Genomic DNA, 17,654 nt, shown 5'->3' with positions numbered 1-17,654 from the left:
CGCTTATCCACCACTTCTCATGGCAGCGTTACCTCAGCAAGGCCACTTCATTTTTGTTTCACTCCTCCTTCCTTTCTTCTTCGGACACGCCGCACTCCTTCCATATGCTAGATACACCCCAGCCCAAATGTGATTTACGACGTCCCGTCTCCTGATGGAACTTGCAGAATGTTTTATGTTGTTTGTACGTTTGTTAAATGTTGTATGTCCGACAGGAGAATTTTTTCTCACTGCCCCACGCCTATTCGGCCGAAACCTCTGAGGACTTGCCTACAGAGACTCACCATTGCCAGACACTAGTTCAGCAGAAACCTCTGAGAGCTTGTATGCAGAGACTGGTTACCGTACCAGACGCCCGTTCGTAACTGCCCTTCTGGTTCGAAGGATAGAACCACTACGGCAGCCCCACCACGATGACTACATTTTTTGCCAGTTCTTGTCGGTTGCTCAGGCAGTGGAGAAACGGTTTGGGACCCACCCTGCCTGGTAACCCCCCCCCCCTCTGGTCAACTACGCTCGGGTCGCGTGAACGCGAACCCCACAACTTCAAGCCCCCCAGTCGTAAATGTTTCACTTCCCCGTGGAGCCAGAGCCCAGTCACCAGCGACACTACAGCATCTTGGTGTGCCAGGTTTATAACCTGGTACTCTCTGTCCTATGTAATCAAAACATTACTAGCATTAGCGATACTCTGCTGCATTGTGCAGACTATGCGTCTACGGAAATGGAGAAGGAGAGCCTACTGCTCTCGAACCCCGGTATATAGGATCAGATCCCCTATGTTCGGTTACGACCAGACCCCCGACCCCGCGATCTGTAATAAAGTACATTCATTTGCGTTTATTGTAAATAAAGAAATGTAAAGAGCTTTTCATGAGCAAATTGTATGATCCTGAGCTTGACTGCCAAGCCAGGGAAGACTGTTATGAAATGCTATGATTTTGTTGTATGATTGAGGAAGGTAGGCTAATGAAATGTTTAAGTGAGTGTAGTGTATTAAGAATAGTTAGAGGTTCCCAGTTTATTGTTCTGCAATGCATGTCCCTGTCTCACATAGCGCCCTTAGAATTGTTAGTTCAAAAAATGTTTGTGCATAGCTATGGTCAATGCAGAGGCCATGAAGGAAGTGTCCCCCCCAGGTCAGGGAATGGAAAGCAACATAGTTATGTGATCCTTCGCGTGAGGATCACAAGGAGGGGATGTAGCCAGTTAAAATGGCTAACTCCCGATTTAGAATGGCTCACTCCCGATTTAAAATGGCGAACGGCAAAGGCTGATGGGAAAATCAGCCAACAGGACACAAACGAGCAGCTGCAGGTTGACTGTGTATTCACCTCTGGGAAGGCCAGACAAGATCGATACCAGTAACCATCAGCACAACAAAACACCAGCCATCTGCATATTAATGAGCATTCCCCAGGAATAATGAGCAACATTTAGATACATAAAGCCAACCCAGACTCGTCAGCGCCAGCAGAAGCCTACACAAAGGGAGGTGAACGACCACCTCAAGATCGCCCATCGATCAAGGAATCGCTCCAGCATTGGAGAAAATCAAACCAAGTGATTGGGACAAAGTCCAATCACTTGGAACCAGGTACAGGATCTGCCCCGAAAGGTGGGAAGCCCCTAGGGACTATAAGAATAGAGGCCAAGTTCAAATCAGCCCTCTGCTTCTGTTCTTGACCAGGTCACGCAGCACGCGAACCAACCCTTGACAGTGACCGGTCCAGCCACCGCAGCTATCTAGTGAGTCTTACTTCAACGCTCGCTACGAGATAGGTGCTCCTGTACCTATCTGTACCAACTTCGAATCCCGCAGGCACAGAACCCGAACGAAAGGCCATTTGTTTCCCTGACCTGGTGGGCCAGTTCCAAGTTAAGTATTGGCCTGTTATTGTAGGAAGTAGCTTAGACGTAGAATTTATGCATGAGTAGTGATTACTGTGTATAATAAATGTGCTTTGATTTAACTCTTACTAAAAGGTGTATTGGATTATTGATCATTACTCGGACTTGAACCACGTGGCGGTATCAGAAAGATACCTGGCGACTCGAGCAAAGGTGATAAAACAGAGCAATTAAACTAAGGCAAAAGTTAGCAACAATGGGAGGGTGGTGGGAGGTGCTGTGGGGGCAACTGTGTGTGGCACCACCATACCAACCTCTGCATCGTGTGTATCCGTTCCGGGGGCAACTCATGTCCCTGCCCGTCTGCCCATTCGACCACACATGGCCTCCCCTGACTGCTGAGGCATCTGGCCATGTGGCTGAAGGCTATTGCTAATAGGGAATGGAACAGATGAGGAACAGCGCATGTCGCAGGAGGCTCCGCCTCAACAAGGAGATGGTGCGGCACCTGTGCCATGTCCTTGCAGACTTGGCACCATGTAGAGAAGGAGGACACCTGCTCTCTGTGGCTGTCAAGGTCACCACAGCTCTGAACTTTTACTCCTATGGATCCTTCCAGGTCTCTAGCGGGGACCTATGTGGCATCTCGCAGGCCATAACCCACAGCTGCGTCCGACAGATCATGGATGCCCTGTTTGCCTGGATGGAAAACTACATCGACTTTGGCCAAGCCCATCAGGAGCAGGGCAGGAGGTTTATAATAATAGTAATAATAATAATAATCGCTTATTGTCACAAGTAGGCTTCAATGAAGTTACTGTGAAAAGCCTCTAGTCGCCACATTCCGGTGCCTGATCGGGGAGGCTGGTATGGGAATTGAACCCACGCTGCTGGTCTTGTTTTGCATTACAAGCCAGCTACTTAGTTCACTGTGCTAAACCAGCCCCTTCACCATTGCTGGGATGGCACAGGTTCAGGAGTTAGTGGATGGCACGCATGTTGCCTTGCACTTACCGGGCCATTTGGGAGTGCCCTACGTTAACAGAAAGGGGTTCCACTCCCTGAACATACAGCTCACGTGCGATCACCAGATGAAGATCATGCATGTGTGTGCACGCTTCCCGAGGAGTGTCCACGACAGCTACATCCTGGGTCATCCCCAGCCTCTTTGAGGATCACCCCAGGATGGGTGGCTCTTGGGGGAAACGGGGTACCCACTGAGGACCTGGCGAAGGGCGCCACTCAAGATGTGGTTCCGGTGCCTCGACCATTCTGGTGGTGTACTCCGGTACACCCCCAGAGCGTCGCCCGCTTTCTGGTGGTCTGCTGTGTCCTCCACAACCTCGCATAGCAGCGGAGCAACGGGATGGAGTTGGTGATGAGGAACATGTGGCCACGTCCGAGGAAGAGGAGGAGGATGAGGGTGATGACACAGCGCCGGACCAGCATGGGCTGGAGGATGATCCTATGGAGGAACTGTAGGACCAGCCGCAGGCTGCAGGACAGGTGGCAGCGGCAAGAATCTGGAAAACACAGAGGGCTGGGGAGCCCCTCATACTTGCTCGATTATATAGGACATGGTCTGGTCAGTCGTCGATACCGTAACCATCCCCCACTCCCAACCCCCACCCTCCCAGGTCTGTGTAACAGCACTCCAGGATGCTGAGGCTGTGTCAGAACCGTCAGCGAGTCACTGTCGAGGGAAAACCCGCTCAGAGCTGAGCGCCAGTGCTCCTCAATCTATGCCATAGTCTGATGCCTGCCTGTCTACTGAGTGCTCGTTCACACCCATCGCCTGCACGTGGTGTGCCCGGGGATAGGGGGAGTGGCGGCGGGGGAAGCATGGAGAGATGGGTCAAGGGTTTGGAGGTTGGCCTGCATTGCGGAAGAAAGTGATAGAAGCATCATACTGGTTGTGGTCAAGGATGTTTAAGGTGTTTTACAATTCCCCACTCTCCCGATGGTGCCATTCCCCCCCCCCCCTCCCCCCCAACCCCTATACCACCTAACTAACCCTCCCCGGTGCCTTCAGTAATCCTCGATGTGCTTGGCCCTCCTAGATCTACCAATACATCTAGGTGTCTCCCCAAGATGCACATCAGATGCTTACCTCGACCCGTGGTCTTCAATGCCCCGGCAGGCGTCCTCTGAGTCTCTGGGGTCGCACAGCCGTGGAGCCTTGTTCCGGGTGCTGACTATGAGACATGGCCTCATCTAAGGGGTGGAACTCAGAGGAGCCACTCCATGTGGCGGGTCCGGATTGGCATCCAGTGCCCCCTCCTCCTACGGTGCCCATTGGGCCTAGGGGTTGACCTTGGGACAGAGAGGAAGCTGATTCGAGCCCCAGAGGAGAATTGTGGGGTGGGGGACCTCTGCCAATGGCTCCCTAACCACGCCGCGTAGTTCGCGTTCGAGCGATTCTCCGGGAACCGAAGAATCGTGGGAGCGGCGCCGGTCCGAATTTCCGGTTTGGCGAACATTCTCCGCGCTGCACGCCGAACGCAATTTTGGCACGGAGGCTCGGAGAATCCAGCCCAAAGTATTTACATATCATTCTTGTCTTTTTGGAAAGTCTAATAGCATCTAAATCTGGAACATGTGCTTTATTAATTTTAGTCATGCCCTCTGAGCCTGAAGGATACAGAAATTTATTTTAAAGTGCAGCACAGCATTGGAAAGCAATGTGTCAGTGTGGGCAACTTACAGGACGCAGAAAAGCATTTTCGAAAGGCTTTGCACAGTATCGATTACGCACCAAAAGTTATCAGGAAAAATCTGGATATAATAAAGTCCACAGGTAATGCAAGTAATATTCTGTATCACTTGGAAAATGTATTTTGCACCAGATACCTGATAACATTAATAAGGGTGTAATGCGTTTGAAAATTCTGTTAATACTATAAACCACAATAAGCCAATTTACATCAGGGTTTCCTAATTCATGCAACAAGTCTCTCACCAGTCTGATTTTAATTTCACGCAGGGAATATATATTTGTTCTGAGTGGTCTTTGGTAATGTATTACATCTTAGGTTTCATTTTGAGGCATATGAATGGAGATTTATTCAGTTTCCCCCTAAATGCAACTGGACATTAATGGAAGTCTTATGTACTACATGGGATTGAACAACATTACTGAGTCTCTGTGCTGCTAAATAGCATCAGGATTCACGCAAAGCATATACTGGTTTACTTTATTTGTAGCAATAAATTGGTATCATTGTGCTGCATTTTACATTTTTTTAAATGTGTTGGTTAATGAACAAACCAAATTCATTCCTAATTTGTCTTTACAGCACAGTTGTTGTTTAAATTGGCTAATTTAATTATGCGAGGAGGATCAACTGAGATTGGTGACTTCCTGCACAAGGCCAGGAGAGCAACTAAAAAGATCTGTGATCCATGTGCAGAAGCAAATTTAAAAATTCTTGAAGGTTTCCAAAAGTGAGTTTGTTTATTGGTTATTTTTGTCTGTCTTTCATTCAGTTGTATTTTCCATCAAAGGATTCAGGCATGAAATTTGGATCTGTACCAATGCCAGAGATGGCGCTTCCAAGGCGATTGTCCACCTGGGGTGCACACTGCGTCACCACTTGCTTCCAACCCAGCCCATATGACACACCACCTTGTGAAGGGCAGCAGTGCAGATGACCCTCTGAGTGCCAGAAGCAACTGAACCCATGCTATCATGACATCTCATACCCTTACTGGCTACATGACGCCTATTTAGACCATGCAGGTTCATTCAATGAATTTGCTTATGTAAAAAAGCCAGGTAGCCAAGTTGTAAGTACAGTAATTTTGAAGAATCTTTGCTTTTGCAAAGTGCGTGAAAGTACTCTGGAGTGCTTTTGGAGGATTCCTGGTTTTGATCGGGAAAGTTGTTGTATCCTCACAGGAAGGATAGAGACTGCGAAATGACAAGCTTGATGTGATGCCCCTTGTCAGTGGGAGCCTCTGTGCTTCATGACGGTGGCAGGAAGCTGTCCAGCATGCCTCCCAATGCATCCAACATCTTTGAGTGCACACCAATCAATGTTCTTCTGCATGGCACCCCATCAAGGTCTTCATCTGAGGCCTCTGCAGCAGAATCCGTCTGCCACCTCATCCCAGAGTGAACTGCATCATGAACAATCCTGGCTGCAGCCCATTTATGCCCAGTGACTGAACTCAAGCTGATCCCTAGAGTCTTTAAGGTAGGTCAGGGCCAGTACTGGCTCCACCATCCATGGCTCTTCTGGTTATGGTCTCAACTGCTCTTTCCTATCAGCACACCATAACGCTTCACTTCCTTGTCTATCAAAAATCTGTCTAACTTTGCCTTGAAGAAATTCAATAACCCAGCCTCCACTGCTTTCTGGGGAAGGAAATTCCACATAGTTATGATCCTTTCGAAGATAAACATTTTGCTCATCTTAATGAGTGTTGTGGTTTTTAATTGAAGCGGGCTTTGCCACGGCTATTTTGACAGAGGGTGTGTGTGATGAAGTGTATATCTGTCAAAGGAAGAATCTCTAGTTAAATGGACCTGGCAGGAGACAGAATGGCTGCGCTGTACATCAGTTCCTGAGGCTTCACTGATTACAAGACTCTAACTCTTATCTAAAGGTCCTGCTGCGAGATCTGAGGGCAGCACGGTAGCATTGTGGATAGCACAATTGCTTCACAGCTCCAGGGTCCCAGGTTCGATTCCGGCTTGGGTCACTGTCTGTGCGGAGTCTGCATATCCTCCCCGTGTGTGCGTGGGTTTCCTCCGGGTGCTCCGGTTTCCTCTCACAGTCCAAAGATGTGCAGGTTAGGTGGATTGGCCATGATAAATTGCCCTTAGTGTCCAAAATTGCCCTTAGTGTTGGGTGGGGTTACTGGGTTATGGGGATAGGGTGGAGGTGTTGACCTTGGGTAGGGTGCTCTTTCCAAGAGCCGGTGCAGACTCGATGGGCCGAATGGCCTCCTTCTGCACTGTAAATTCTATGTTAGTGAGGTGAGGAAGAAGCCATTTTAATAGTAATAATCATAATGATCTTTATTGTCACAAGTATGCTCACATTGCAATGAAGTTACTGTGAAAAGCCCCTAGTCACCACAGTCTGGTGCCTGTTTGGATACACAGAGGGAGAATTCAGAATGTCCAAATTACCTAACAGCACGTCTTTCTGGACTTGTGGGAGGAAACTGGAGCACCCGGAGGAAACCCACGCAGACAAGGGGAGAATGTGCAGACTCCGCACAGACAGTGACCCAGCTGGGAATCGAACCTGGGACCCTGGAGTTGTGAAGCCACGGTGCTAACCACTGTGTTACCGTGCTACCATGGTTTTGGCAATCAAAGCAGGCTCCAATGGCAGTGACTATGTCAGCATTAGATGTGGTTCTTCAATCCTGCATGCGGTGCTAGCTGGTTTACTCCCCCCATTGCACTTCCGCAAGTCACTGACTCCTGCTGACCCCGGCCACTCCCGCCTCCCCTTCGACTCCTCCCATTGTGTGGCACACCCTCCTCTCCCGCTCCCCATTCACAGGCTCTCCCCCTCCGTTCTAAGCGCGGGAAACAATCCTCGCTTCCCCGCCCCCCCCAGTCTCCGGCGCGGGAAAAAATCCCGCGCTCTCCACCTACCAGGCCCCGCCACCAATCAAAACAGTGCCCAACCCGCCCCATCCACCCTCCCCAACCCGAAAGAGAAAACAGAGAAAAAGAAACCCAAAACAATGCAAAGGCCCCCCCCCCGAACCAAAAATAGGCATAACATATCCACCGCAGTCCCCAATCGCCCATCCCGACCCTCAGCCTGTGTCCAGATTCTCGGCCTGAACAAAGGCCCACGCCTCCTCCGGAGACTCAAAATAATGGTGCCGGTCCTTGTAGGTAACCCACAGTCGCGCTGGCTGCAAGATGCCAAACCTCGCCTCCTTCCTGTGCAGCACCGCCTTCGTTCGATTGTACCTGGCCCTCCTCTTTGCCACCTCCGCACTCCAGTCCTGATATATCCGAACCTCCACGTTCTCCCACCTGCTGCTCCTCTCCTTCTTGGCCCACCTGAGCACACACTCCGGATCGACGAACCGATGGAACCGCACCAGCACCGCCCGCGGAGGCACGTTAGCCTTGGGCCTCCTCGCCAACACTCTATGGGCCCCTTCTAGCTCCAGGGGCCCCTGGAAGGACCCTGCTCCCATCAGCGAGTTTAACATGGTGACCACATAGGCCCCCACGTCCGGCCCCTCCAGCCCCTCCGGGAGGCCAGGAATCCGCAGATTCTTCCGCCTCGATCGATTCTCCATCTCCTCGAACCGCTCTTGCCATTTCTTGTGGAGCGCCTCGTGTGCCTCCACCTTTACCTTCAGGACTAAGATCTCGTCCTCATTTTCAGAGATCTTTTGTTGAGCCTCTCGGATCGCCACCCCCTGGGCTGTCTGTGTCTCCAGCAGCTTATCAATAGAAGCCTTCATCGGCTCTAGCAGGTCCTTTTAATCTCTCTGAGGCAGCGCTGGATACCCTCCTGTTGCTCCTCCGCCCACTGCCTCCACGCTGCCTGGTCTGCGCCCGTCGCCATTTTGTCCTTCTTCCCTCCCTTCTTCTGGTCCACCAGCACCTTTTTTGTCACCCCGCTCCTAGTTAAAGCCATATACTGACAGGGAGCTATTATTAACTCCTTCCCACATCGGGAAACGTCGAAAAAGTGCCCTTGGGGGCCCTGAAAAGAGCCCAAAAGTCCGTTTTTGCAGGAGCCACCGAATGTGCGACTTAGCTCCGCATAGCCGCAACCGGAAGTCTCGAGAGGGAATCCTTTTGGCAGTGTTCGCTTCACCAATCTGCCCCAAAATGTCTGTGGAAACTCCTGAAAAAGGTCTAAGAGTCCGTTCCAGACGGGAGCTGCCGAATGCGTGACCTACTCCTCCATGGCTGCCACCGGAGGCCTCGTCCCCGCTTCTTCAGTGGCCTTGGTGAGGTCTTTTCACAGTTGTTCCCTCTGCTGCTAGAATTCACCTTTGATACAGGCCCACAGGTCAGTTTGCAGCTTTAAGCTTGCCCTTCCCCCGCATGCATGCTGGAAGAGGCCCTGTTTATCCTATTGCAGCCAAATCTTTTACTGTTTCTGCCGGGTCTGGTAGCCAAAAGACATAACATTCCTGGGGGACACTGTCAGGGGAATGTTGCAGTCTTCTTGCCACACCGGGAAATGTCAAACAAATGCCGTGGGGGCCCTGTAAAACTGCCCAAAGGTCCGTTCCAAGCGGGAGCTACGGAATATGCGACCTAGCTCTGCATAGCCGCACCTGTAAGTCGCAGCTCCCGTTTGAACGGACTTTTGGGCTCTTTACGGGAGCCCCAATGGAAATTTTTTCAGACCAAACCCAGTGTGGGGTGACAAAGGAAGGTGTCCCCCCGGGTGTGTATGGAAAGGACCAGTGGCAGTGGCCAGATCGTGAAGGATCCTCTGGAGCAGCGGCAGAGAAGAGAAGGAAGAAGCAAGATGGCGGCGGATGGAGCCCAGACGACATGGGGCCTGGACCAGCAGGAATTCCTCCGACGGTGTGTGGAGGAACTAAAGAAGGAGGTGCTGGCGCCGATGTTATTGGCAATCGATGGGCTAAAAGAAACACAAAAGGCCCAGGCGATAGACCAAAGGCGGTGGGGTGAAGGCAAAGGCAGCTGAAAACGAGGATGAGATACAGGGCCTTGTGGTAAAAATGGAGACGCATGAGGCGCTACATAAGAGGTGTATCGAAAGGCTCGAAGTCCTGGAGAACAGCTCGAGGAGGAAGAACCTTCGGATTCTAGGTCTCCCCGAAGGAATGGAGGGAGCTGACGTTGGGGCTTATGTGAGCACGATGCTCCATACACAAATGGGAGCTGAGGCCCCCTCGGGCCCCCTGGAGGTGGAAGGGGCTCACCGGGTCCTTGTGAGAAGCCCAAAGGCTGGAGAACTACCAAAGGCGATAGTGGTGAGATTTCACTGCTTCACGGACAGAGAGGCTGTCTTGAGCTGGGCCAAGAAGGTACTGAGTAGCAGGTGGAAGAATGCGGTGATACGAGTGTATCAGGACTGGAGCGCGGAGGTGGCGAGAAGGAGGGCGAGCTTTAATCGGGACAAGGCGGTGCTCCACAGGAAGAAAATAAAATTTGGGATGCTGCAGCCGGCGCGATTGTGGGTCACGCACCAGGGCAAGCACTACTACTTCAAAATGGCAGATGAGGCATGGACCTTCATCCAAGAAGAGAAACTGGGCTAGAACTGAGGGACTGATGTTGGGGGGGAGACAACGAGGTTGATGTACAGAAGTGTAAATTGGGGAATGGGAGGTTTATAGTATCGAGACGATAGACGGGGAATTTTTCTCCTCTTGATGGGGGGACACGGAGAATTGTGGGCGCCGGTGGAAAAAGGGACTGAGAGGGGGGATGGGGAATGGGGGAGCTGCGCCATAGGGGGCGGGGCCGATCCAGGAATGCGCGGGATTTTTCCCGCGCTATGGAGATGATGGCGGGAAGATAGGCGCAGGAAGGAAGAGAGTTCCACGCACAGGGGGGTCAAGGAGAGAACGGAGGAATCCGGGGTCAGTTAGAGTTAGCTGACTTTCAGAAGCATCATGGGGGAGTAACCATGCTAGATGGGGCTCTAGCGGGGGGGGCGGGGGGGATCAACTGGGTTGCTGCTGCTGAGAGCGAGAGGGAGCTGGCAAGAGAAGAGGTGGTCGGGACGGGAAGGCGCCGCCTTGGGGACGGGTGGATGCGCGGGACCCGGATGGGGGGGCTGGCCTAGAACAGGGGATGGCTAGTCGGGGGGGGGGGGGGGGGGGGTGGCCCCCCTATCCGGCTGATCACGTGGAATGTGAGAGGCCTGAATGGGCCGATTAAGAGGGCCCGAGTGTTCGCGCACTTAAAGAGACTGAAGGCAGATGTGGTCATGCTTCAGGAGACGCATCTGTAGGTGGCGGATCAGGTTAGGTTAAGGAAAGGATGGGTGGGACAGGTGTTCCAATCAGGGTTGGACGCAAAAAATAGGGTGGTGGCGATATTGGTGGGGAAACGGGTGTCGTTCGAGGCCAGGAATATAATGGTGGATAACGGGGGTAGATACGTGATGGTGAGTGGTAGATTGCAGGGAAAGGAGGTCGTGCTGGTAAATGTATATGCCCCGAACTGGGATGACGCGGGATTTATGAAGCGGATGCTGGGACGTATCCCGGACCTGGAGGTGGGAAGCCTGGTAATGGGGGGGGGGGGATTTCAATACTGTGCTGGATCCAGGGCTAGACCGGTCTGGATCCAGGACCGGAAGAAGGCCAGCAGCAGCCAAGGTGCTTCGGGGGTTCATGGAGCAAATGGGGGGAGTGGATCCATGGAGATTTGCTAGGCCGTTGGCCAAAAAGTTCTCCTTTTTCTCTCATGTCCACAAGGTATACTCCCGAATAGATTTCTTTGTTTTGAGCAGGGCACTGATCTCGAAGGTGGCAGGAATGGAGTACTCGGCCATAGCCGTTTCAGACCATGCCCCGCACTGGGTGGATCTGGAATTAGGAGAGGAGAGGGAGCAGCTGGATGTCTGGCGACTGGATGTGGGACTATTGGCGGATGAGTAGGTCTGTGGGAGGGTGCGGGGATGTATTGAGAGGTACCTGGAGGCCAATGATGATGGTGAGATCCAGGTGGGGTAGTATGGGAAGCGCTGAAGGCGGTGGTTAGGGGAGAGTTGATCTCCATTAGGGCTTACAAGGAGAAACAAGAGGGCAAAGAAAGGGAGAGATTAGTGGGGGAGATTTTGAGGGTGGATAAAAGATATGCGGAGACCCCGGACGAAGGACTATATAGAGAGAGGCGAAGACTTCAGACGGAGTTTGACCTGCTGACCACACAAAAGGCAGAGGCACAGTGGAGGAAGGCACAGGGGATGAGATACGAATATGGGGAAAAGGCGAGCCGGCTGCTGGCCCACCAACTTCGCAAGAGGATAGTGGCGAGGGAAATTGGGGGAGTTAGGGATGAAACGGAACTACGGAGCGGAGAGCAGGGAAGATAAATTAGGTGTTTAGGACCTTTTATGAGAGGCTATATAGGTCCCAACCCCCGGAGGGAAAAGAGGGAATGCAACAGTTTCTGAACCAATTAAGGTTCCCGAGGGTGGAGGAGCAGGAGGTGGCAGGTCTGGGGGAGCCAATTGAGGTGGATGAGGTAACTAAAGGGCTGGGGAACATGCAGGCAGGGAAGGCCCTGGGACCAGACGGGTTCCCGGTGGAATTTTACAGGAAATATGCGGACTTGTCGGCCCCGCTGCTGGCGAGAACCTTTAACGAGGCCAGATAAGGGGGGACTCTACCCCCCACAATGTCGGAGGCGACGATATCACTAATCCTGAAACGGGATAAAGATCCGCTGCAATGCGGGTCATTTAGGCCTATCTCACTCCTGAATGTAGACGCCAAGCTGCTGGCAAAAGTGCTGGCGACGAGGATCGAGGATTGTGTCCCGGGGGTGGTGCATGAAGACCAGACAAGATTTGGAAAGGGGAGACAACTGAATGTCAACGTGCAACGGCTGTTGGGGGTGATAATGATGCCCCCAGCGGAGGGGGAGGCAGAGATAGTGGTGGCGATGGATGCAGAGAAGGCATTCGATAGAGTAGAGTGGGAGTATCTATGGGAGGTGTTGAGGAGGTTTGGGTTCGGGGAGGGGTTTGTCAGTTGGGTCAGACTCCTATATGGGGCCCCAGTGGCAAGTGTAGTCACAAAACGGCAAAGATAGGAGTATTTTCGGTTACATAGGGGAACAAGGCAGGGGTGCCCTCTGCCCCCATTACTGTTCGCGTTGGCAATTGAACCACTGGCCATAGCGTTGAGAGACTCTAAGAAATGGAGGGGGGTGGTTAGAGGGGGAGAGGAACATCGAGTGTAACTCTACGCAGATGACCTATTGCTATATGTGGCGGATCCTGTAGAGGGGATGACAGAGGTTAGGCAGATATTGAGGGAGTTTGGAGATTTTTCGGGATATAGGCTAAATATGGGGAAGAGTGAGCTTTTCATAATACACCCTGGGGACCAGGGAAGAGGAATAGACGCCCTGCCGTTAAGGAGAGTGGAAAGGAGCTTCCGATATTTGGGGATTCAGGTAGCCAGGAGCTGGGGAACTCTACACAAACTCAATCTGACGCGGCTGGTGGAGCAGATGGAGGAGGATTTCAAGAGGTGGGATATGCTGCCGCTCTCACTGGCGGGCAGAGTGCAGGCGGTAAAAATGATGGTTCTCCCAAGGTTTCTTTTCGTGTTTCAATGTCTCCCCATTCTGATCACGAAGGCCTCTTTCAAGAAAATAGTCAGGAGCGTTATGAGTTTCGTGTGGGCAGGGAAGACCCCGAGGGTAAGGAGGGGGTTCCTGCAGCGTAGCAGGGACAGAGGGGGACTGGCGTTGCCGAACCTGGACGACTACTACTGGGCCGCCAATGTGGCGATGGTTTGTAAGTGGATGAGGGAGGGAGAGGGGGCGGCGTGGAAGAGGCTGGAGATGGCGTCCTGTAAGGGAACGAGCCTAAAGGCGCTGGTGACGGCGCCGCTGCCGCTCCCCCCGAAAAGGTATACCACAAACCCAGTGGTGGTGGCAACCTTAAGGATCTGGGGGCAGTGGAGGCGACACAGGGGGGTGATGGGTGCCTCGGTGTGGTCCCCGATCAGGAACAACCATAGGTTTGTCCCAGGAAGGATGGACGGAGGGTTCCAGAGCTGGCATCGGGCAGGAAATAGGAGATTGAGAGATTTGTTTATTGACAGGACGTTCACAAGCCTGGGAGCGCTGGAGGAAAAGTATGAGCTGCCCCCGGGGAATAATTTTAGATACATGCAAGTGAGGGCATTTACGAGGCAACAGGTGAGGGAATTTCCGCTGCTCCCGACACAGGGGATCCAAGATAGAGTGATTTCCAGGGTATGGGTCGGGGAGGGCAAAGTGTCCGAAATATATCAGGAGATGAGAGACGAGGGGGAGGCGCTGGTAGAGGAGCTGAAGGGAAAATGGGAAGAAGAACCGGGTGGAGGAGACTGAGGAGGGGCTGTGGGCTGATGCCCTAAGTAGGGTAAATTCCTCGTCCTCGTGTGCCAGGCTTAGCCTGATACAATTTAAGGTTCTACACAGAGCACATCTGACGGGAGCAAGACTGAGCAGGTTCCTCGGAGTGGAGGACAGGTGCGGGAGGTGCTTGGGAAGTCCGGCGAACCACACACACATGTTCTGGTCGTGTCCGGCACTGGACGAGTACTGGAGGGGAGTGGCAAAGGTGATCTCAAAGGTGGTGAAGGTCCGGGTCAAGCCAGGCTGGGGGTTAGCTATATTTGGGGCAGCGGAAGAGCCTGGAGTGCAGGAGGCGAAAGAGGCCGATATTCTGGAAGGGGGGCACTTTTTTTTGTTACTTTGTTAGTTCACTATTTTATTTAAATAATGATATTTATCAGTTATTGTGCTATTTTTATGTTGATTTGTAAAGTGGAAAAATTCTGTTTGAAAACTTTCATAAAATATATATTTTTTTAAAAAGATGTATGATTAAAATTTAAATTTCTTTCTTTTTAGAATCCATGTAGGTAAACTTCCTGAAGCCGAACAATATTTTCAACAGGCTTTAGATATCAGACAAAAATGGTATGGTAAACAGCATCCCATTGTTGCTGAAGTGCTGGAACCCCTGGCAGATCTGCTGTGCTATCCTGAATACACGAGGTAAATGGTATAATATTTCTCCCTCCCTAAAAAAGTAAAACTGAAATATTTTATGGTGAAAATCTGACTTGATACCAATTTTAGTGCAGTACTGCAATGACTGTGTAGCACAAGTACATTACTGTAGTCGCACAGGTGTCATTCTCCCAAAAGGGAACATAGTACCCTAGCGAGCACGTTTAGCCGCGTGTTTCCCAGCGCTCACAGTGCCGAGAAACACATGGCTATTCAACACGACTCGTGTTGAATAAGGGCCCTGAACGGGAAACTTGCGGCCGAAGCCACATATAGCCCCATTTTGTACAGTGAGTTCTGTCTGTCAGAATTCCCCATTGTAATGAGAGATTGTGACGCCACTTTTAAATGGCATCCAGATCTTCGAGGTCCCCGTAACAATCACCAACCTCACCCCCCTAGCCTGAATGCAGTATGGAAGGTACTCCACCATCTCCCCCAGCACCACCCAACACCCACGCCAGGCAACCCTAGCCCGATCGTGCGTGTGCAAAAAATGCCAGCTTGGCACCTTGGCAGTGCCAACCTGGCACCTTGGTAGTGCCACTTGGGCACCTTGGCTGCCAGGGTGACAGACTATCACACAAGTGGTGCCAGCAGCTCTGGGGCACCACCCTACCCAAAAGGCATGCAGCTGGGGGCATCCGAACCCTTGGGAGACCCCCACGAGTGCCCTTCCTTCTATATAGAACATAGAACACACAGTGCAGAAGGAGGCCACTAGGCCCATCGAGTCTGCACCGATCCACCCCATCCCCGCAACCCAACAACCCTGCCTAACCCTTTTGGACACTAAGGGCAATTTAGCATGGCCAATCCACTTAACCTGCACATCTTTGGACTGTGGGAGAAACGGGAGCACCTGGAGGAAACCCACGCAGACACAGGGAGGACGTGCAGACTCTGCACAGACAGTGACCCAGCGGGGATTCGAACCTGGGACCCTGGCGCTGTGAAGCCACAGTGCTATCCACTTGTGCTACCATGCTGCCCGTCTAGTCCACATTTGTGGGGACCAGTGCTGAACGGCACTCGCCCAAGGTCTCCGAGGCAAAGGGATTGAATCCCAAAGACTCAGGGATATCGGGAATCTGCGCATTAGAGTGAGGTTTACTGCCTCGCTCTAATATGCAGTTTTGCCAAAAGGTGATCCCACTCATTGTGGGCGGGATTCACATCGCAACGCCTCGGCAGATTGCTTTGCATCTCGTGAAACGTGGCGAGTTGGGTAGATCCCAGGAGTGGGGCCTCCCGGCTTTCAACGGCCACGTTGCTTGCTGCTTTTCCGGCTCAGCATGGCCATTGGATCATGCTCATAGTGACTCAGTGGAGCATATATTAGTATAGATGGAAATTGAGGACTCAGAATAGTACTCAGGGTGAGTCTCTGATATCAGCTTGACTGTCAGGGAAATGTAACAAATTAAGGCGCACAGTTCCACCTTCTGTATTATTTGGAGATGAGGTTGGAATCCTAGACACATTCCAGTGCACAGTATTTCTTCTAAATAAGGAAATTGTCATCCTTTGTCAACATTTAAATGAAACATTAAAAGAAAATTCCTGGTGAATCATTTTCGCAGCTCCAGTTTCTCATAAATGGCTGAATGTCTGAATTTGCAAGAAGAACACAGCCATTCTGAAGCATACTCTTCATCCTACCATGTTGACAAAGGATGACAATTTCCTTATTTAGAAGAAATACTGTGCTCTCATAGAATCTTTGCTGCACTGGAATGTCAACCTAGATTATGAATAATAATCCTGCTATGAGGTATGAACCAAAGTATGTTATATGAAACTATAAACATCAGACTGTTACATTTGGCAGAATAGAATGGCCTGGAAATGCCATGTAATTTTGCTGATCTCTGTATATATCTTCAGTGGAAGAGCATTGAAACCTCCAACAAAATGGTGCAAACAGCTGATGGCCCCTTATTAGGTTCTCCCACTGCGGGTCTCCATGGAAGCCCCATGGAATTTAAAGACCCAGTGTTTTAACCAGCCAGTTTAGATCTGAAAATGCATGCTGCTGACAATCAACATAAATAGCGGGGAAAAACAAAACCAATTAGGAAGGTAATACAAATGAATTCAATAAAAGCTAAGGTATAACTCTTGAGTCTTATCCACCATAGATTAGCCTTGAGTATGACTTTCACAACCACCCATAGTTCTGCTGCTGGCAGTTTATGAGGTCAGGCTATTCATTGGGCAGCTTGGCTATTCAATAGATTGTCTCTATATCCTGTAAGTGTTGTTTCCTTAATTTTCAGCTTAGACTGGAGTCAAGCAGAAGAGTTTTACAGACAAGTAGCCAAAATTCAAGAGGACGATATGAAGCGGGCCAGATCTTCACAAATTAGAGATCAGATCAATCTCAGTCGAGCCCTTACTATTTATAAACTAGGTAAGATAACCACATATTTAGATAATTGTCACTTTTCTTTCCACGTGCATATGTAATTTCATTAATAGTTTTAACTTGTCGCTCTGTGCACTTTACAGTAGTGGTTCAAGGTGAGTTATTCACAAATCATAAATTGCACACAACTTTGCACACACCCAGTTTTGTAGGTGTTGAGCATATTTGGGTAGGTCTTATAAGGTATTATAAGGTAGTATTAGGTAGTTCAGCAGTAAGTATTTATTGACTACTAGAAACTAAATACGGAGGGTAAGTGAAGGTCTAAGCTAGGAGCTGTCTCCATGCTTGCTTCTACACACAGCTCTGTCCAACACTACACCAACCCCTAGGTGCAGGTCATGTGTTCTCTTACATCACTGTATGGGTGGTACTGTACTCAGTCCCATGTTAACCCTTTATATGGCAGACACTGGGCAGAATTTTCTACTACGGCAACTGGGGGGCTGGGAAAAGTTGTGCGTTTCCCACATGTCGTGTCATGTTTCCGTACCAGATATTCCACTTTTAAGCTAGTTCAATATGCATGAACATGAAATACGCCATATCTCATGGCACAGCAGCCTGGGATTCGTCCGCCCCAGCGTTGTCTCATCCGATCATACTTTTCGGCGCCATATTTAAACTGCACCCGCACACACAGCTTTCTGCAGT

The 17,654-nt window shown here is 50.8% G+C and overlaps 1 protein-coding gene across 3 annotated transcripts in view; it reads left to right on the top strand.

Annotated features, from left to right (window-relative positions):
• Nucleotides 1-17,654, top strand: part of LOC140396390 (tetratricopeptide repeat protein 41-like) — a 124,216-nt gene that overhangs the window by 84,903 nt on the left and 21,659 nt on the right. For all 3 annotated transcript variants that reach the window (XM_072484969.1, XM_072484970.1, XM_072484971.1), the window contains 4 exons: nucleotides 4,468-4,648; nucleotides 5,148-5,295; nucleotides 14,411-14,557; nucleotides 16,852-16,985. In XM_072484969.1, the coding sequence (XP_072341070.1) occupies nucleotides 4,468-4,648; nucleotides 5,148-5,295; nucleotides 14,411-14,557; nucleotides 16,852-16,985 (610 nt within the window). The remainder of the gene's footprint in view (nucleotides 1-4,467; nucleotides 4,649-5,147; nucleotides 5,296-14,410; nucleotides 14,558-16,851; nucleotides 16,986-17,654) is intronic.

This window comes from Scyliorhinus torazame, chromosome 19 (assembly GCF_047496885.1).
Source record: "Scyliorhinus torazame isolate Kashiwa2021f chromosome 19, sScyTor2.1, whole genome shotgun sequence".
NCBI lineage: Eukaryota > Metazoa > Chordata > Chondrichthyes > Carcharhiniformes > Scyliorhinidae > Scyliorhinus > Scyliorhinus torazame.
The sequence above is the reverse complement of the archived record's forward strand: the minus strand, read 5'-3'. Positions and strand labels throughout refer to the sequence as shown.